The sequence below is a fragment of the Eucalyptus grandis genome, chromosome 2, assembly GCF_016545825.1.
Source record: "Eucalyptus grandis isolate ANBG69807.140 chromosome 2, ASM1654582v1, whole genome shotgun sequence".
Classification (NCBI taxonomy): Eukaryota; Viridiplantae; Streptophyta; class Magnoliopsida; order Myrtales; family Myrtaceae; genus Eucalyptus; species Eucalyptus grandis.
This window is the reverse complement of record NC_052613.1, coordinates 53,316,429-53,337,017: the sequence shown is the minus strand read 5'-3', so window position 1 is coordinate 53,337,017 and position 20,589 is coordinate 53,316,429. Positions and strand designations below refer to the sequence as shown.

At 44.7% G+C, this 20,589-nt stretch overlaps 4 protein-coding genes and 1 non-coding gene across 8 annotated transcripts; 3 read left to right on the top strand and 2 right to left on the bottom strand.

Moving 5' to 3' along the window:
• The first annotated feature begins 100 nt into the window (after positions 1–100).
• On the top strand, positions 101–2,782 carry LOC104433684 (4-coumarate--CoA ligase-like 1). The gene is made up of 6 exons (XM_010046520.3): positions 101–527; positions 844–1,425; positions 1,631–1,829; positions 1,911–2,056; positions 2,226–2,293; positions 2,420–2,782. Exons 1-6 carry the CDS (start codon positions 108–110, stop codon positions 2,670–2,672), a joined length of 1,668 nt encoding a protein of 555 aa, XP_010044822.2. The 5' UTR covers positions 101–107; the 3' UTR covers positions 2,673–2,782.
• A 1,822-nt stretch (positions 2,783–4,604) lies between these two features.
• On the top strand, positions 4,605–9,899 carry LOC104433681 (squamosa promoter-binding-like protein 2). Of its 3 annotated transcripts, none has more exons than XM_010046517.3 (6): positions 4,605–4,813; positions 6,068–6,829; positions 7,045–7,181; positions 8,219–8,479; positions 9,051–9,450; positions 9,579–9,899. In XM_010046517.3, the coding sequence occupies exons 2-5, from the start codon at positions 6,129–6,131 to the stop codon at positions 9,416–9,418; spliced, it is 1,467 nt and encodes a 488-aa protein (XP_010044819.1). In that variant the 5' UTR covers positions 4,605–4,813; positions 6,068–6,128; the 3' UTR covers positions 9,419–9,450; positions 9,579–9,899. The 3 variants fall into 3 exon arrangements, with proteins under 3 accessions (XP_010044819.1, XP_039160777.1, XP_010044820.1); XM_039304843.1 differs by lacking the exon at positions 4,605–4,813 and adding an exon at positions 5,036–5,204; XM_010046518.3 differs by lacking the exon at positions 4,605–4,813 and adding an exon at positions 5,483–5,667.
• Positions 9,900–10,718: 819 nt separating this feature from the next.
• LOC104433680 (ranBP2-type zinc finger protein At1g67325) lies at positions 10,719–16,060 on the bottom strand. 2 transcript variants are annotated; one of them, XM_010046515.3, is made up of 10 exons: positions 15,836–16,060; positions 15,693–15,738; positions 15,043–15,158; positions 13,679–13,952; positions 13,260–13,327; positions 13,081–13,132; positions 12,879–12,988; positions 12,671–12,695; positions 12,448–12,599; positions 10,719–12,211 (listed from the first exon to the last, which is right to left on the bottom strand). In XM_010046515.3, exons 1-10 carry the CDS (start codon positions 15,842–15,844, stop codon positions 12,209–12,211), a joined length of 855 nt encoding a protein of 284 aa, XP_010044817.1. In that variant the 5' UTR covers positions 15,845–16,060; the 3' UTR covers positions 10,719–12,208. The 2 variants fall into 2 exon arrangements, with proteins under 2 accessions (XP_010044817.1, XP_010044818.1); XM_010046516.3 differs by having other exon boundaries at positions 13,087–13,132.
• Positions 16,061–17,209: 1,149 nt separating this feature from the next.
• Positions 17,210–18,783, bottom strand: LOC104433679 (non-specific lipid transfer protein GPI-anchored 1). Its single transcript, XM_010046514.3, has 2 exons — positions 18,298–18,783; positions 17,210–17,630 (listed from the first exon to the last, which is right to left on the bottom strand). Exons 1-2 carry the CDS (start codon positions 18,671–18,673, stop codon positions 17,404–17,406), a joined length of 603 nt encoding a protein of 200 aa, XP_010044816.3. The 5' UTR covers positions 18,674–18,783; the 3' UTR covers positions 17,210–17,403.
• A 1,562-nt stretch (positions 18,784–20,345) lies between these two features.
• On the top strand, positions 20,346–20,564 carry LOC120290997. The gene has a single exon (XR_005548807.1). It is a non-coding gene; the product is annotated as a small nucleolar RNA U3 (small nucleolar RNA).
• The last annotated feature ends 25 nt before the right edge of the window (positions 20,565–20,589 follow it).

Sequence of the window (20,589 nt, the reverse complement as noted above, 5' to 3'; positions counted from 1 at the left end):
ACTTCGTACCAACAAATGCATCATGCAAAACTCGCATCAATCTTGCGTATCTCATTCCCTATAAATAACTCAGCTCACGACTTCCCTTCCCCATGGCCACCTCCACCATGGGCACTTACATCGAGAGCGTGGCGAGTGAGGAAGAGCACATCTTCAGGAGCCAGTACCCTGCAGTCCCTATCCCGAACTCCACCCTTCCGGATTTCGTTCTCCATGGTGCCGAACTATATGCTGACAAGGTGGCGTTTGTGGACTCTGTGTCGGGGAGATCGTACACTTACGCAGAGGTGGCTAGGGACACCAGGAGGTTCGCCAGAGCTCTGAGGTTGCTCGGTCTGAGGAAGGGGAGGGTAGTGATCGTGGTGCTGCCGAATGTCGCTGAGTATGGAATTGTTGCCCTTGGCATAATGGCGGCTGGTGCTGTGTTCTCTGGCGCTAACCCGGCGATGCATGCTTCGGAAATTAAGAAGCAGGTGGAGGCTGCCGACGCCAAGCTAATCGTGACAGATGGACTGAATTATGAAAAGGTAAACTTTCTGACCGACCGCTATAATACTCCAAAGGACAATGATATACTCTTGAGACATTGATCAAGCAAACATCTGTACAATTTGTTTCACTATCTCGTATCTTATCTAACTTTACAGCAAATCCACCATTGTTCTTGCTGGGTTAACATGAACTCATTGAGTTTTATATCCACCGCGTGCAAAAGATCAGCTCGGTTTTTTCTGTGGATTTCCAGTCTAAACAGAACTATTCGTGTTTAGAGTTTTTGTACACATCCTTCATAGATAGCAGAACATGTACTTCATCTAGACTCCATTCGCTCTGATCCATCAGGTAAAAAGCTTTGGCCTTCCCGTCGTCGTGCTGGGCGGAGAGCAAATAGATACGGCCACAAACTGGGACGATTTGCTCAAAGCAGGAGACCGTGCGAGCATCAGTACAGTTCAAGAAAATGCCGACCACAACGATCTGTGTGCCCTCCCTTTCTCTTCGGGCACCACAGGTATCTCAAAAGGCGTGATGCTGACTCACAGGAACTTGGTGGCTAACCTGTGCTCCACGCTCTCCAGCTTCCCGCCCGAAATGGTGGGTCAGGTCACGATACTTGGCCTGATTCCGTTCTTTCACATTTACGGTATCACCGGAATCTGCTGTGCGGGCCTCAAGAATAAGGGGAAGGTTGTGGTCATAAATCGGTTTGATCTCCGGAGCTTTCTTAATGCTCTGATCACGCACGAAGTCAATTTTGCACCGATCGTGCCTCCAATTATATTGTCTCTGGTAAAGGACCCAATAGTAGATGAGTTCGACCTCAGTAAGCTCAAGCTCAGTGCCATAATGACTGCAGCGGCCCCACTAGCACCAGAAATTCTCTCTGCCTTCGAGAATAAGTTCCCCGGAGTCCAGGTTCAAGAGGTGAGTACTGATTACTGGCTGTAAAGTTGAAGACTTGATCGGTTTGTGTGGCTATTCTCTTTAGAAAGACATAGTCCTCAATGACATTTTGAGGTTTGTTTTACTTGCAAGCAATGTCGTCATGAAATGTATAGGTATGTGTTAATCTGCTGCTTTCCTTCTTGGCTATAATGGGCGTAAGTTACTTCCTTTTTTTTGCTTCCAGGCATATGGGTTAACAGAGCACAGCTGCATAACGCTCACCCATGGGGACCCCAGAAAAGATCACAGCATCTCGAAGAAAAATTCAGTGGGTTTTATCCTCCCGAATTTGGAAATCAAGTTCATCGATCCGGAGAACGGCCAGTCATTGCCCAAGAACACGCCTGGGGAACTATGCGTCAGAAGCGAATGCGTGATGCGAGGTGCGATTCGATTAATTTCTTAGAACATATCAGCACATTAGGTCGGCAGTGATGCCAGGCATCTGAGCATGTTGTTCTCAGGTTACTACAAGAACGAGGAAGAGACATCGAGGACCATAGACAAGGACGGGTGGCTCCACACAGGCGATATAGGGTACATCGATGACGATGGAGATGTTTTCATCGTTGATCGCATCAAGGAACTGATCAAGTATAAGGGTTTCCAAGTAAGACTACGGTTCAACATGGCTGATGCTCTATAATGTCTATGCATATGAATGTGTGTGCTCTGCCACCGCGTTTCTGTCTCACGGACTTCAAGTTCAAGCAGTCGTGTGCTGGTAGGAAGGATCACAACTTCCCCATTAGTTTCCTAAACCGATGCCGTGTTTACAGGTCGCTCCGGCTGAGCTAGAGGCCATTCTTCTTACTCATTCCTCCATCGACGATGCAGCAGTAGTCCCGTAAGTACAGGGCTGTCGCATCGGTTCTCATTCACGTCTTAACTCTCTGAAACAGTAATTTAGTCGTCCAAAGGCCTGACCATTTTCCCCTCGCACAAACGATGTTTGTCCTCGTGTGATGTCCAGGCTTCCCGATGAAGAGGCGGGAGAGATCCCGGCGGCATGCGTCGTGCTGAACCCCGGCGCCAAGGAAACCGAGGACGAGATAATCAGCTACGTCGCCTCCAACGTGGCGGGCTACAAGAGAGTACGGGCGGTGCAGTTCGTGGACAGCATCCCGAAATCTCCATCGGGGAAGATCCTGAGGAGGCTCCTGAGAGACAAGATGATGCAGCACATGCAGATGAAGATCAAGACAAAGGCGGCAGCCACACCCTGAAAACGGCAGCAAATACCATGTTGTTGTTGTTGTCGTCGATCTCCCCGCGTACGATACGATATCGCATCAATGATTAAAACTCTAAAAGCCAAAGGGGCCTTGTCCAAGAATCTCGCCTTTACTTTTTTTCCAATTAAGGCATACCAAAGCAAATTCCTTTCTCGGACCTCAAACTTTTGAGGAGCCCTCCCCCCGTCCGGCCCGAATCATGATACATCTTATACTCCCGTCGGCTTTAGCAACGGGGAGATAATGCTCATTTTTAAGTACAAAGGCGAAAGCGGCAAACCTTAAATCGGCCCCTCAGCGCGCCACACATGGACCCGTCCGATTCGCCACGGAGATGGTGGCCGTCTCTATCTTACGTTAATATAAGATTAGTGCCAACCTCATTCCGCATAGGACGTGCCCAATTTAATATCCGAAGCCATGTTGGGGGTCGATTTCCCCTCTTTTAAAAATGACCCAAATTGAAATTTCTTTTAATAAAAAAAGAGAGGGGAGAGGGGGGAAGAGCCCACCTTTCAGCTCCTAAAGTAGTGATTACTGAATTGCTCATGTCTCGATCGCATCCCCCACCACTAACTTTTCCCTTTCCTTTTTATAATCCCCCCTGCTGCAAAGGAGTCACCAAGTTGCTCCTGAGGTGACTTCGCCGGAAGGGATCTCCTTTTGTAAAAGCAGCAATATGTACGTATCTCACTGCTTGCTGCAGTGCCGAAATGCTAATTTCGACACAACCTTTTCTTTCCGCGAGGCCCGTGTGGTTCTATTCTGATCGGATAATTGTCCTTATGCCGTGGAGTTCATGATTCCCGGCCAGGAACTGTACGAGAAAAGGATTGTAATAATCGCTATTGGGTTCGAGAATTCGATAAAGCTCGCCGGACCTTCTTCCTTTACTTTCTCCTCGAAGTTTTGCTGCCCAGTAAAAATGAAAGTGCACCGACTGGACATTAAATATGGATTAAATTCGGAATGTCTCCGACCTTTGCCTTTCTTTTTTTGGGTACCTCAAGTATTGCCGAACGAGAATGAAAACTAAAGGCGAAATGCATGAAGGAACGAAAAGGAGTTCGGAGCCGCTTTAAATGCGCACGAATTGCAGAATTTCCTTTCGAGGCGTGAACCGGCAACGACGGATGCGGAAATTGTCGGCATTCCGAGAAAATTGAATGGAAGGGCATAAAAACAGGGCGCAAGAACTAGGCCATTGACCTAAAACGAAAGACCAGATGCCCTGCCAGTTGGTCAATCTTAACATTAGCTCGGAACGTGGCCTATTGAGAATTTCCACGATTTTTAAAAGGTCGATAGCGAAATTTCAACGGGGCCATCGATGAGATTCCGGGGTGGGAAAATTCGACCGTGGCTCCTCCTACCTACGTGGAACACGACGAGCGACTTTCTAAATTTTAACTTCTCAATGGATCGAAATAAGATCGCTTTTTAAGTTCAAACATTTGCGATTCCGCACTCGTGTCCCCCAAGAGAAGGGAGAGAGTCAACTTTGGGCCAAGTCGTCGGCGAGGAGAAAATAGAAAAAAAGAAGGGGAAAAAAAGAAGAAGAAAAGAAAAAGGAATAAAAAGAGAAGGCAAGCAGTCGGACCCCGAGTCGACTCGGTCCGAGTCGTCGCGGGATCAAAGAATAAAGAAAATAAAATAATAGTGGGGAAGGGTAAAGGCCAAAAAAAAAAAAAAAGGAAGCCAAAGCGTCCAAAAACTGCAAGGCTGTATCCAGTGGGAGCCGTGCTAGAGAGAGAGAGAGAGAGAGGGGGAGTAAATACACCACCAGCTCCTCCTCCTCCCGTCCTCCGTCGTCCTCCTCCCGTCCTCCTCCTCCACCCTTTTTCTTTTCTCTTTTATTCTTGATTTATATTTATTTTTAAATATAATTTTTTTTTGTATATATATATAAATATAAAATGGGGGGTTGGTGCGTGCGAGGGTGTGTGTGCGAGAACAGTGGGGGTGAAGTTGCCATGATTTTTTCATTCCCTCTGCTCTCCTTGCAGTCCTAAAAGCTGAGCCCCCCTCTTCCTCAGTCAGCCAGTCTCTCTCTCTCTCTCTCACATCTCTAGTTCAGCCTTTTTCCTCCATTTGGCCAAGCAGCGCCCGCCGCGCGACCCGAAGGCTTCCGGGTAAGATCCCTTCTTTTCCTCCTCCTCCTCCTCCTCCTCCTCCTCTTCCTCTTCCTCTTCCCCCGGAAAGCTCGTTCCCCCCGATCTGTTGCTCTCCTCGGGATTGAGGAGACACGGACGGACGAGAAGGGGAGGGAAGGGAAGAGAGGGGAAAAAAAGCCGCCGCGATTTCTCTGTCGCCTTCTTCTTCTTCTTCGATTTTGTCCCCCTTTCCCACCCCCCCACTGGCCCTTTCTGTTGAGGATAAAACAAGTCTCGTGGAAAGAGAGAGAGAGAGAGAGAGAGAGTGAAAAAGTGAGTAATGAGGAGTTGAGTTGACGAGCGAGGGTTGCTAAATCTGGCAAAGCGTCCGGCTTTGATGGAAGCGAGCCAGCAGCGTGCGAGGATTTTGGTAGGGGGAGGGAGGAGGAGGAAGTCACTGTTCACTTTTTTGCCTTTTCGTTTTCCTTCCTTCCGTCTTATCATTCGGCTTCTTCTCCTTCTTCCTTTTTTTTTTTTTTTTTTTTGGGGTGGCCGGCGCGAGAAATTACCTGAGCTGCGGAAACGGCAGCGTTCGCTCGGGGCCGAAAGATTCTCTGCTGGAATCTGCAAAAGAGAGAAAGCGCAGACACAAGGACCGCTTTGCTTATCTTCTTCTGTTCTCTCTCTCTCTCTCTTTTTTTTTTTTTTTTTTTTTTTGGGGGTGGGGTACCGATCAAAATCGGTGCCGGTAGTAGACACGCCCTAGTGATGTTTCTGAGAGCATGGGCTAGTAGAAGGATCCGTTCGCTGTCCGGTTCTGTCCGGTTTTCGCCGAGGAATCGATTGCTGTTTTATCGCTCGGAGAGAGATGGGATTGTTCCTTCTTGTTTCTGGTTATGAGTTGACCGTCACTCTTGCTGTTTTTATTTTTTTATTTTTTTTTATTTTCCTTCCTTCCAATTGATTGAGAAATTCCGGGATGACCGGTTGGGGTTTGTTTCTTTTTCGCATTAGATCTCTGTGATGGTCGTTGACATTTCTCCGACGGAGACTTTGATTCTTTGTACGATTGGGTCGAGGATTAAGCATCTTGCACCTCTGATCGGGTTATGGGGACTGAATATAGACTCTGATGTTGTGAACATCTCCTCCGTTGCTTCCCGTCGTGTTTGACCGCTTTTTCAGTGCCTTTGATGTGCTATTTTTCCTGCAATTTACATGGACATTTGGCTGGTTTCCTGCTGTTTTCTCCGTAAAAGAGACGGCTAATCATGCGTGGGATGATGGATGCAGATCTGGTGCTCGTTGCTATTCCGTCCGTCGATAGGAGGCTAGGCTACGCTGAAAGAAGTTGATGAGCGCAATTTCACTGATGGAGTGGAATGCAAAACCTCCTCTGCAGTGGGAATGGGAGAATCTTATGATGTTCGGTTCAAAAGCGACTGAAACCTCTAAGCCGCTGCGAGCGACTGATTGGGGAATCGAGGCGGAGGAGCTGATTGACCCCGGGTCCTTATTTCTGTATGAGAATGGTGGCGGCAGCAGCAGTTGTACCAGCATTGATCCGGGTTACACTTCTGTGTCCAAGAGCTCGAAATCGGCTTCTGTCAATTCTTCGTCTACGGATGAATTGAAAATCTCGAAATTCTCTGTGGAGGCGCATGAAGGCTTTTCTCTGCAGAGTAGCAAGAAAGAATTGGCGGTGAATGATTTTACCGGAATGTCACCGGCACTCGAGCCTTCGGTCTGCTCTGGTGAGCCACTGCTCAGTCTAAAGCTCGGTAAAAGGATATATTTTGAAAATACTATTGACAAGGATCATGTGAAGACCCAAGACCTTCCTTCGGTCATGAAATCACCTGATACTCCAGCAAAGAGAAACAAATCCAACTGTCAGGGTACGTCCGCCCCACGCTGCCAAGTTGAAGGCTGTAACCTTGACCTCTCTTCAGCTAAAGATTACCACCGCAAGCATAGAGTTTGTGAGAGTCACTCTAAATGCCCTAAGGTCATCGTCAGTGGTATAGAGCGTCGGTTTTGTCAGCAATGCAGCAGGTAAAGCTTCCTATGGTCTTCAGATAGTTAGTCAAAAGACATAAAAATTGCCTGATTTTTTTTCTTCTTATGCCTCTTTTGCCGACCACTCGTATTTATTCCTACTTGCAGAAGCAGCTATAGTATCTTATCCACTCTATCAATAACAAAAAGAAAGTAGCAATTGAGTTTCAAATGGTTTGAGTTTAACTTACAGCTTAATTTCTAATGTCAAGGTTTCATGGGCTATCTGAGTTTGATGAAAAGAAGCGTAGCTGTCGCAAGCGCCTATCTGATCACAATGCAAGACGTCGCAAGCCCCCGCCGGATGTGACCCAGTTGAATCCGGCTAGACTGTCTGCACTGTTTTATGGTACTGTAACGTACTCTTTAGGTGTTTCTGCTGCATTGTCATTTCGACCCATCTACTATAATTGGAATCTGATTATCCTTCAGATAACATTATTGTCCAAATGGTTGAGTACATTGTTTCGACTCTGTTGTATGACCAGTGACCATATTAAAATATTTTCATGTTTTAAGGGCGTGTGTTTTTTTCAGGAAGCTTTCTAAGCCGTCACTTGTATTGCTCTTATTTATGTCAACATAAAATAGAACCTGCATTCTTATTGAAACTTTCTACTCTGTCAAATGATCTGTGACTTTGTGTCAGTTTTTTTTCCTTGACGGCCTTTATTTTTTAGGAAAATTTCTGGACCATCATCACTACTTTTATTTTCTTAAATAGATGCGAGTCACATGGACACTCTGGTGTTTTTGGAGTATATGATAGAGGTATTAACTTTGATGAGCTTACTGAGTGCAGCGTAAGCTAACCTGAGAATATTGCCACAGAGTTCTCCTTATCCTTTATATAATAATAAGTACTACTCACTTTGGACAGGTCCTGCATCACTGTAATGGTTAAGTTCTATCCTGCTTGAAATTGAGTATGGAAGGCCCAAGTCAACATGCGCTCTCCTAAAATCCTTTTGTCATTGATTGGCCCCGGACGTGGGACTTCAGATCAGTAGTTTAAAGTGCAACTTCCAATCTAGTAGGATAGAAGTTTATGAACTTTTAACTACAACGCATTTTGGTGTAGATATTGAACTGAACCAGGCACTGATTTCGATTGGATGTTGAGGATTTAATCTACACTCTATTTTTCTATCTCTTAGTGTGATATGCTGTGCAGAAGGACCCAGTGTCCCCTTTTCATCCTATCTAGTCTGTATGATCTCCGTTTGATTGAGCTTGCATCAATAAGATGGCAAGTGCTAGATAAATTGGGTATAGTCAAACGCATCCAAGAACCTTTGTCGTCAATGCCACATGCCATGCACGAGGTTACATTGGTTTTGTTCCTTACATAAATATGACATGCTATCTGTACGTATATTTATCCAGGTGGGATGCAGCAGTTGAATCCAGTCTTGAGCAGAGCTCCAGCTATCCACACCAGGTCTACTGCTAGTTTTAAATGGGCAGATACACAGGACACTAAGCTCATAGAGAAAGGTCCGAAGCTTCCAATAGGCGGAGGTGTTGGTGAGTGTATCACTATCCCAAGCAATGGGATACCGGACACCCTCAAGTCCACTGGATTGGGTAAAAGCTATAACGAACTTCTATCATCAAAAGGCATGCCAGTCAAAACTACTGGTGGAGGTATGACCTGCTACATTTTTTGTGCTTTACAACTGCACTTTGTAGCTTTTATTTCGTAAATTATACATGATCTAGCTGATTACACTATCAGTTGATTTACAAAACTATATTCCTTAATGGACATTAATGTGGGTCTATTGATGGAAAAAGATCGCTATTCCTCGGATCATCTGGATTTGCTCTGCAGATGCACTTGAACCTTACATATTATCAGCGGACCATATTTATGATTTTGATTCAACAGAACTCGCATGCTTGGTCTGGCAATTTGCTTCTACTCAAAGCTTTTTTGTCATTATCTTCTGATTAGAGTTCTGTAAATTTTCAGAAAGCTTCTCTAAATTCTTGGTAATTGTAGATGATTGAGGGGCTTCATTAGCACTGTTTGATATGGGACTGTATAGATTAATGCATGCATGATTTCAAAGTATTGTGAAATGTCGCCTGGTCAAGACAGAAAGTCATGAGTGCTACTTAAGATATGGTTTTGAATCTGACAGTCATACTAAAATTATTCGAGCAATTGTGTTTCCTTCCCATGGCTATGACTGGACTCTCCCAATTTGGACAGGTTTAGGGGAATCTCTGGCATCTCCCAATTTGGACCCATCGCAAAATATTCAACGTGCTCTCTCTCTTCTGTCAACCGATTCTCGGGATCCAATCAGACAAAAATCGGCATCGCATGAGCATTCTGTTCATACAAATAACAATTGCATGAGCAGGGATCAGTCATCAATGTATGGTTTTGGCCAAGGCTCAAGGCTGGCTTCATCTGGATACTGGCATGCTGAACAGCGGCCGAAGCATTCCCAAACTCACATCTTGAATCCTCACAATGAGAGCAACATCATCAGCTTTGGCGGCAGCAGCATGCAAGAATGTCTGTTCTCGGAGGCACGGCATGAATTTAGCTTCGACTCCGCCCAACTGAACTGACTACATGTGGGCATTTGAAACTGCATTTTCAGGTGAGCCCACAACTTAGCGAACCTCTCAGCTTTGCACATATGCAAATGCAGTCACGTGCAGATTTATCTCCTTAGGTGACGATGCAGTGCCATTGCTAACCTACAGCAACGCTTCGTTATATGTGCAGGTAACTGTGGCATGTCTTTATCTTTCTTGTGCCGGCGCAGTCATCCAGCTCCATTTTCTCAGGTCAGACTCGGTGATGGGGGTGAATAGATACACTTTGGAAGCTCCTGCGCCCGTCAGGCAACCTAAATGCACGGATTCCGTGAAACTTCTCGCGAAAAAAAGAAAAAGCGTCACTAAGTTAACATCTCGTACTCTCTTGTTGTTTGCAAATGTTGGAACTGGCTACGCACTGTTTACTTGCAACAGATTGCTCAAATATAAAACTCGGTCATGTTTGTGCTTCCGCATGGTGTAAATTCTAAATTTTGTACTTGTCTAAGATGGTGCGGCATGGATGGAAGAATGAAAAGCATAATGGGTGATACCCCAGTGCGATACGTGACAGAACACACGCCTCCCGACTTAGGCAATATCGGCGTCTCTCTGGGCCATGTAACTTTACAAGAGAGATCTCAACTACCTCGCGAGCAAATCTTGTGTCTTCACATGAAAACAATATTCCATGTCATTTTCTTAGCCTTTTCTTGTGGGTATGACGAGCGACCGTTCAGGAGTAGACCCCAGTGACATTGTTTTTCGCTCACGCCTGTCATGTGCCCTCTCGCGATGCTATTCTTCCTATATTCAGAAAATCAAATCGTTCTTGCAAAGTGAGCTTGCAAGAGGTCGTCAAGGTGCCTCTACCTTTCCGACGACACGTTATCAATCTCTGGTGTGGATTGTGGTGTCGGCATTGGAATGGGGGGGCGCCAATGGAATCAGTCAAGGGAACGATGCTCTAGTTTTGTACCACTCGCTCAAAGAAAACCCCTTACGGATGCACGGAACTTGCCATCAGTTTTATTCTGATCATCAACCGAACCGTATTATTTCTATCAAGGGAATCATTTTGCGATTATTTTCATTTACGAGGAATCCCTACGCCAACAATTGCACCTGGGGCAACCGCTTTTGCCAAGTTGCAGCTTCTAATCGACACAGCCTCATTAGAACTAAATCACGATCAAGATTCTCCCAAATTACTTAATTCTGAGGTTTCATGACCAGACTGTAATAGTCCGGTACAACTTCAAATTCCAGTTTATATACACAGCGAGCGCATGAGCTTAGCATCCCCAGTCTGAGAACCACACCCTGATGCTTAATCGATCATATAACAGCAATTAATGTTACAAGAATGGAATTTAAAAGCTTTGATCAAAATAAACTAGCTAGCGTTAAAAGTTTAAACTAGACTGTCCGTGAAAAGAGTAGAAACGATATTGGTGGTGGTGCAGCAACGATACACTAGCTCCGCAGCCCCCAAACCAGGGTCCTCTTCGAGTCCCGCCAAAATTTTGCGAAAAGAAATCAAGGCAACTTTAAATCTTATTCATTCAGATGCTTCTAGAGATTTCAAATGCTAGATCATAAGTCAAAATTTGCGGTTCTTCAAACACAAAAAGTCAAAAAATGCTTTGCCTTCTCTTACTAGAAAAATGAGGTTTAAATCTAATAAACAAAGCAATGTCATAATCAGTTTTCATTAAATACAACCACTGGCCTCAAATACAGATGAGCGATTGCAATCTGTCAAGTCCATAGCCATGGTAGAGAGCTAAAAGCTTAAGCAGAAAAATCTAAAATTGCGCACAAGTCATATATAAACGGCCAGTTCACACATGCATGCACGTCAGCCACTTGATTTGGAAGAAACCAACCAAAAGTACAGCTAAGTCATAGATCCATAGCACAGTAACCCTATGCTTAAGTTATGATAGATTTCATTATGGATGACACCCTTCTGTTGTTTTCGACAAAAAACAGAATTTGACCTTCGTAGCAAGAATAGCGTTCAGGACCCCTCTCTCCACATTAACCATATGAGAAAGAAAACAGGTTGAAACTGAAGCAACACAAAAGTGACAGCACGGATATACACACAGGATAGCCTCAAACTCCAAGACCCCTTTGCGGCACATGTAACTATCCTCACAAAAGCAAGAAGTTTTTCACATTAAAAACAGGAATTACACTAGCAGTTGGCCCCGATCAAGTCTATCATTTCACGACTAAACCTTGAAAGGGTTGTGATAGCCTAGTATTGATGCATGGATGCAGGACAAAGCACTTCCTAACAGAAATTATCAATAATCAGCACACTGCGCTGCCGAAAAGGCGACTTCAAAATGTCATAATAGCTATAGACAAATGACTTCACCATAATTCAAAACTCACAAATTCCAGGCTTTAGGACAATGAAAGTACTTCACCACATAAATGATTAACTGAACCAAGGAAAAGAAGTAACACCCTACCCCTATCTTAGCCAGCGACAAAGACTGAGTGTACATTGGCATTATTGCACCAACTGGAATAGGGAACTTTGCGGCAAGAGCATAATGACCTAGGACAACTGGAACCAACCTCAACATTACGTCCAATGCTAACTCGCTAGCACCTTATTCATCAAACGGATCCACAAAGACAAAACATTCCATTACAATGACCTCCACACTTCATGGGAAGGTTGAGTAACTTGAAAACAACTGCAACACGAGGACAACAAGACTGACTTTGAGACAACCATACTGGGCAATGCTGGACGACGACTCTGGACCTTCTCAACCCTCATGTATGTCCTAGTACTCACTGGAAAAGTAGATAACTGCTTATCAATAAGTGCACAAAAGAATTGCTCCATTCAATAAAAAAGTTGAAAGAGGGCAGATGCAGCAGCGCCTGGCCAACTTAGCCCTCCAATTGGAAGTAGAAAAGAAAAGGAATAATAGTCTGCATTCTTTAAGTATGTACATAAAAAAGTGGCTGACAAAAATAACAATGACTTCAAACAACAAAGGCACACATATCAAGTGTACATAACAAACCTGTTCATTTTCATCCTTGTCCTGGGAAGGGGACTTTTCAGGCTCAGCAGGCTTTTCAGCCCCACAGTTTTGTCTATTACATTTTGTTCTGAACGGATAATTTATGTTTCCACATTGCTCACACTTCCAGCTTCCGTCTGGCATTTTTTGTTCTGGAGCATGCCATGCATTAGTACCAAAAAAATGGTAAAAAGCACGTGCATTTGCTAATAAAATGACTTACTTGAACTTTTATCAGACTTTGAAACCTGCAATATCGGTAGGAAAGAAATTAACACTACGCAAACAAATTGCGAGGAGTACACCATATTGAATTTTATCCAAATGGAGTCAAGGGAGAATTCTAATGAGACAAGCAATAGTAAATTCGACATGACAGAAATTTAAATTCATCTATTTTACCCCTTCATGATAGAAAATGTAGCACAAACCTGGGATCCGGGCTTAGGAGTATTGCACTTCCTCATGTTGCAAACTGGTCTAAAGGAAAAGTTGACATTTCCACATTTCGGGCAAGTCCAATCATCATCCCGCATTGCATCTACAATGATTTAAACCATAATATTTTTTGTCAGATGCAAATGCCAGAAAACCCTTTTTAGTTGATCTGATGAAAAGTTTCAAATAACAAACCTCCACCTTTTCTATGGCTTTTATCATCTGGATACAGCCCTGGCCTTGGTCCCTGTGTGAAGATATAAATACAGAGTTCTATTGCGTGAATTAGAAGTTCAGATTTAACACAAGTGGTAGGATGCGAATAAACTACGAGATAACTTGTCATCCAGTATCAAGCAAAATTTCATACATACCATACCACTGGGTGCCATGGGCAACCGTAACCCATATCGATCCATCATAGGGGGCATACTATACATCCCTAAGGAAAGCAAAAACTTCCAAGTATAAGAGGGGGGAATAAAAATGTGAACATTTTCAATTATCCAACCAGACATAAAAGGTGCATACGACAAACCGCAATAGACAAGAATCATTTATGCTTCCACTTGTGTCTTTACACGTACTCTTATATAACACCAAACTCACCAAACTCAATATTTTTGACTAATAATAAAGGAATATATAATAACTATCAATTGAGAAATGCTCTGTACAATGTACAACAAGAATTGTAGAATCACAAAAACACAAAAGGCATACTCGTGATTTAATTTCACATTTTCAAGTAGGATCCTTGATCATTTGAGGACTGCATTGAATCATAACATACCATTTCCCATCATGGGTCCACTTGAATACGGTGCCGGTCCAGATAGGTGTAGTGATCTGTAAGGGCTGCCAGGAGAAAGACGGCTGCCATAACCGTAAGGATATGCAGAGCCCCCAGGAAAAGGGACCTCATAGGGAGAAATGGAGGGACCATGGAAAATAGAAGAGCCATAAGGTGGCACACCCATAATCATAGAGGAAGGAGACCCAGGACCCATGTATGGAGATGTGGAGGAAAAACCCTGGGCTGTGTGCATGGGCTTCATGGCAGATTTCTACATGTAATAAACAGATATTACAATTAGAAAAGCGAAACTTACACCAAGGATGCGACAAGTAATAAAGAAGTGTAACAAATGATGAACCTACAGTAACAAGGGAAAAACAGGCAGGAGCAAAAAAGCTTCTAGAGCAACTTCATGAAAAAATTTGCTTCTACTAACTTTTGTACATTGCTCCAGGAAGATAGTGCAGAGAAAGGAGGATACTTCATGTCAGAAAATTAAGCCTCACAATTTGAATTTTAATTTGGTTTCTGCAGTTTGATAAAGCTTTTGGAATATTGTAATGCACTAAGCAAGAGTAATAGAATTCACTAAATCATCATTATTCCTTTGCTATAAAACATGACTTTCTTGAGACAACTTCTTGAAACAACAATACTCTCAAATTCTAGACGAACGCAATTAGAATTCTAGACAGCACATGTCACCTTCTTGTGAGAAAACTTCCTTCTTTCAAAGGCTTCCATATTTTGTGGTGCCAAACATTTTCAGAGAAATTCTAATTTAAGGAACTATATGCTCACATACTTAACCATACACATTCCCGAGCTCTCTAGGTCTATTGCTATTACTCCCCTGCTTTCTTGAAACATTCATACATGAACTCCAACTTGTCGTAATAGAAGGGTACTCATATGAACCCAGATCAAACCATATGACATGCAGAATCTAACAAAAGTCGGAGAAAGAACACATCTCTTGTTCTCAACTGTCTGACAACAATCTCAGGAGAGCTACAATTAGGCAAACTGACAGGATAATAGTGTTCCTACTCATGCAAACCACTAGAACACTAACTTTATTTGCAAATACTAGTCAAACTATCACCAGACATAAGCATACAAGTGACTAAAACAATCAATATCGACAAGCTATTTCAACCTACCATATGTCTATTGATGATAATTGGCACTAATATATATGGCACAACAGAATGAAGTGATATTCAGATATTGGCGGAATAAATGCTAAACACAAGGCTGCATACCTACATGAGTACCAACTGAAAACGAGGGGCCTTTAAAATTAATTTAGAGAGCAAAATTGTATACTTTTCGGGAACAAATATAAAGTTTCTCACCGAATTATGCTCTGCTGGCCTCGGTTGAGTGCAATTCCGCATGTTGCACGTTGTTCTGAATGAAAAGTTAACGTTTCCACAACTAGGGCAAGTCCAATCATCTTCCCTGCGGCTACCTACAAACAGAAAATCCTTATTTTCATGTACGTACACCAATACCTTCCAGGAAGCTAGAAGAAACCGATTACAGAATATCGAGCATATTGAGCAAAGAAATTAGGTGGACATGAATCAGAAAGAACCAACTTCAAGAAGACAACCCTGACACTAAACAACAGCCCCGTCATGCACCGAACACCAGACTGTAAGACTAAAACTAGAGATAATTTGATCGAGACAAGCCGGAGCTTCGATCAGTAAAATCCGAAGCATGACAGTTATCATAAGGAGCACCCGCCGCTAATTCACAGGCGCCAATTTTACAAAAAATGCTAATTCCTGCCAATCTTTCCACAAGTCCTGCACGGTACCACCACGGACGACGAAACGAGGAACGAGACAGCACCGTTACGAATTCAACTACGTCGAAACATCCCCCCCGAATAGCAAAAGCAGCAACAACAACAGCAGCAGCAGGCAACAAACCACCGCGAGACAAACAACAGCAGCAACAAAAAAAAAAGTTCGCGAGAGCGGCGGAAATCAGGTACCGTCGGTCCGAGCGCGCTTGACGGCTTGAGAATTCCGGTTGTCCACCTGCGCGACATCCAAAATTTCCCCTCCACGGAGTCAGTCGAGAGAGAGAACCTTACCCCTCGGAATCGAATCGAACGGATCTGACGACGACGACTACCTGAGACATGGCGATTGCTGGATTGCGGAGAATCTGAGGGGCGCTCCTGCTCGAGATTCCGATTCACCGATGCGCGCGCGCGCGCGCGAGCGAGACAGGAGGAGAGAGTTGCTGGGCCTGTCGCTGCTCTTTTTTGATTTTGTTGTTGTCGTTGTTGTTGCCCTAGCAGAGCAGAGAGAAGAGTACGGGCAGCGCGCTAAGACAAACCGCGTCGTGAGGATATGCGATTTTCGCTCCTGTGAAAGTCTATTTTTATTTTTTAACTGACCAGAAAACAAAAAAGAGGTCTATTTTCCATTTTTCTTTTGGCCAGGATTGGTTGGAGTTAATTGATGTTACTCTTGTGCCCAAAAGAAAAGAAATTAAAATTTTTGACAGTAACAGGAAAGTTCTTTTTCCCCCTATTTTGGGTGTTTCAAAACAAGGAAAAAATCACTAAAAAAATCAAAAACCGCACACCGTGCCCGTTACGACGCATTTAAACCTAAGGCTGTTATGACACATTTAAGCCTAATCCCTTATTTGTGATATTAAAAACCCCAAACATGTATCTACATTTGCCCTTTATTGAGGCTCAACCAAAATAATGCCGTCCTTTCTTAACAATGTTTGCTTTTTGATATTTCTGTAAGTAAACTTTTAACTGTTTTTATTGACAAAAGTTTAACGGATGATATATAGTACAAGTTTGAAATTTATTTTTTTGTTGTGAAAAGAAGTTTAGAATAAATATGCAACGGTAGACATAATTTAGGGTTTTTGTGTCCTTTGCCATTAAAAAAAGGGGGGGAAATGGGTCAAAGTTGCTTGTATTTGTTTTTCCCAATAGGCTTAAATTGTTTTAATCTTTAGACAACAATCTTCATTTGCATTTGAACCGAAAATTACTGTATCCATCCATTATTTTGGCGATGGATTTTGTTAGAAAAATTACAGTACGGGGATTGAAGTTGAACGAGGACAAATGGTAGTACACAGACCCATTTTTGTATCCTCTCTCAAATTTTGATATGCTTATTCCACGTTGGAGCCAAGTGCCAATTTTATAATTTGACCCATTTCTCCGGTTCTGGGTCACATTTTTCGATCGAAAAATGATGCAGATTTGTCATGAACTCCGCGGGAATCAAAACTGGACAAAAAAAAAGAAAAAACGGCGATAATATATGGACCATTTTCTTCGTAGTTTCCTCTAAAAACATTGCGAGATAAATCGCACGCTTTTTTTCCGGGGAGTAGAATGTAAACCACCCAAGAAAAATTCGCGTGTTCAACTCGAATTGACGAATTATTTTGGTTCCCAAGTCATTTTCGTAGCAACTTTTAACCAAATTTAGGCCCGTATTAGCACAGGCGCAGAGGAGAGGAATCGCCTTCCCAAAAAACAGAACGAGCTCAATGATACCAAACGCTTGAAGGGAAAAGCATGCTAAAAACCAAGCACAAAGAAACGCAGAGAGATTGTTCTAAGTCAGCGGAAGAGCTAGGACCAGGAATCCCAAACTTTCAATACAATTATAACTAGGACGAGGCGCGATCGACAAGCCTTCACCGCCTCGCCGGACGGCTCAGAGCTCGAGCCAGCGAGGGAACGAGGTGAAAAGGATGGTCGCGAGAACAATCGCCGAGGCGCTCATGGATCCGTGCATGTTTCTGCTAGAGCTGTCGCTGGCTTTTTCGGGCAACGACGGTGTTCCCGTTCCTGTTCCTGCGGTCGTCGGAGCGGCCGTTGACGAAGAAGAAGCGTTGGTGAATATGGCGGCGTCCGGAGACGACGGAGGTATGCCCAGAAGCTCTGCAGATGTGGAGATGAAAATTCCAGAGTTAAGAAGAGCACGTATCGAGCATATCAAAACACATCGAATGTTTCCTTGATAAAACGACAGCGCTTGGACAAACTCCTATCTTCGAGTTATCAGTTATCATACAAAATACCGGATGCATGTTCATGCACAATTTCCTCGTTGTTTTTACGAGACCTGAGTTCTTTTCTTTTCGCTTTGAAATTTTCGAGGAAAAGTCATAAGTAAAAAGAAATACAGAAAGTAACTCTTTTTCATCTTCCCAAAAGGAATTGGACATTAAGGTAAACCGATCGTGTTGCGCATGAATTTAGCCTGATGAAATAAGCGGCGCGATAAGCGCCAGACTATCCAACCGACACCTAACTCGACAAGCTTCATCCTCTCGAGCAATAATTCCTTGAGAGTAGGTGCATGCAATTAATAAGGCAAAAGTACCTAAAAAAGTATGACTTCACATGATTCAAATACACCTATAGAGCCGAATCTGGACCATGGAAATCGGTGGATCCCATGCAAGTCCTGGGATTCATTGAACTTTCACTATCTGTGACGTCCGTCCGTCGCATGATCATGGAATTTCGAGGACGAATGAAAATCACACAAAACCAGGCACAAGAGATGGCGAGAGAGAGAAGAGAGAGAGAGAGATTGAGTTACTGGGGCAGTCGCTGACGCTGGAGTTCTTGAGGTTGCAGGCGGAGGGGAGCTGGAGGAGGCGGGACTCCTGGATGTTCATGCTCTTGATCATGGGGCTGCTCCCGTTGTGGATCTGCTCGATGAAGAAGCAGAGGCACGCCGGGTCGCTCTCCCTTATCTCCCCCACCGACCCGCAGCACTGCTTCGACGGCGCCGCCCCCTTCCCCTGCACGAAGTCCAGGCACGACGTCACCTTGTCGAAGTCCCCCAAGCAGTGCTGCGCCACCGGAGTCCCCGGCGCCGCCGCCGCCGCCTCCGCCCCGCCGCCTCCTCGCATCACGAGCGAGGCCGAGCACGCGAGGGCGACGCCCATCAGCAGGAAGAAGCCGGGTCTCATGGTGCGCCGCGCGGGGAGAAGCTGAGGATTGGAAGATGGCGAGACGAGTGAGTGCCTGCGAGGGTGAGAAAGGATGCTTGAAAAGAGTGCGGACGGGGAGTGGGATGATGGGGGGGGCATTAAAGAGAGTTTGTTGAGGCTGGGAATCGAACTGAGGCCGCCCGATCTGCGTGTGGGGCCCGCGCGATGATCCGACGGCTGCGGATGAGAGTAGAGAGATGGTGACGCGCACAGAGCGTCGTCGTCTCGTCTGTTTTGTAGCTACACTTCCACATGCAGAGAAGCGGTTCCCTGGTCTGCAATCTGCGTGTCAATCTTGTGGAGGAATTCCCGATTGAGCAAGCTTTTGCTAAATGGGGTGTCTTCTCGAGGCTATGCTGGGTAACTCGAATCGACTGCTTTCGGATTCGATAGCATGCACGACATCTATATGAGGTAACATCACAAAAATTTGACGAACACTGGCCACAAATAACAAGCGTCGACTCCCTTAGCTAACACTCAATAGTCCACGAGTTTGTAAAACTGTTCTTGTTCGATATGCACCGGAAGATAAGGTGCGAAACTTACTGGACATATTCCAATAAAATAGTAAATAATGCCGAAAGGGCGACCTCTCCCCGGTTGATGCAATGAGGCCGCGGTCGGACATCCCGCTTTATCGAGAGAGTGCCGAATTCGATGGCCATTTTTGCGGGTTCGTCGCGACCATTACTCAAGGGTTTCAAACTCAGCGCGGTTTGATCAAAGCTGACTGCGTGACCATGATGAGATGGTCGCTGTTCTTTCGTTCTTTCGGCCGCAGATTAGTTCACAGTTCAAATCCGCCATTACCCTATGACCTAATGGGTGGCCTAATCATGATGAGACGGGATGGGCATTAAATGAGGACTTTAAGGGGGGCAGTTGGGTAGCTATTTAGTGCCGATGAAGTCTGGTCGCTCGATGCGGGTGGGTCGACCGTGCATTTGCAGACTGGCGGGAGGAGGGTGATGGAAGAGACCGGTGGGGCTCTTAAATGAGTGAGGGGTTGACTGACCTGCTGTTTTCTGCTGCCCTGGGAGTCTCACCGTACGTCTCCTCGATGTCGCACTTTGCTCGCTCCGGCTCTGACACGTACACACACGCATCGGAAAACCGCCCTCCGAAATCGAAAAGGACTTTCGTTGCCTAATCCCCTTGAGACGTGTTTAGTAACCCAACGGCGAACACGTTGCAGCTCTAATGTCCTGATTTTCTTGCGAATCCCGTAATCCGTATTCCGAAGAATTGAATTTTCTCCGCTTGTGACGGACGCTGGCGATGGCTAATTTGATTAAAATGAAAAGGCTTATCAAAGAATTTCTCTTGTCGAAGAGTAAGCTTGGGTAGCCGGACCACCCACCCACCCGTGGTGACCCAATTCAGGTGTCGCGAACTGCAATAAAAAGCTTTGCTTTGGGAATACCGACTCGTTCGCCAATTGATTACCGCCCCAAAGTTTCGGGTAGGAGGAAAAAGCTCGTACAAGGCCCGCGCCAAGGAAAGGTACGAGTGAAGGCCGAACTAGGCCTATGGGCTGGGTTCGACTATTTAGTCTTGCACGGATCTGGCGGAAGAAAAAAAAGTCCCACATCGGACCGCAACTGACAAATTGAGCAGTTTTTAAGCGGGGAGGAGAGAATTACTGGGCACGACCTTACTTGAACAGGATCTGTTCTATAGGATCGTACCTCTGTGTCCTTGAGACCTAAGGAGACAGGAACCAAAGTCTGGTGGATGAATCGTGGCTGCGTGATCAGAGCGTGATTAACGGCTCTAGTGGGTTCTCTGGACCTGCTGGTGCTGTAGAGGATCGTTCCCAGGCAATGCGATACTTGCCTGAGATGGTCACGCAGCTGTCTGACAGGCTCCCAACCTTTTCTTTTTTACCTTTT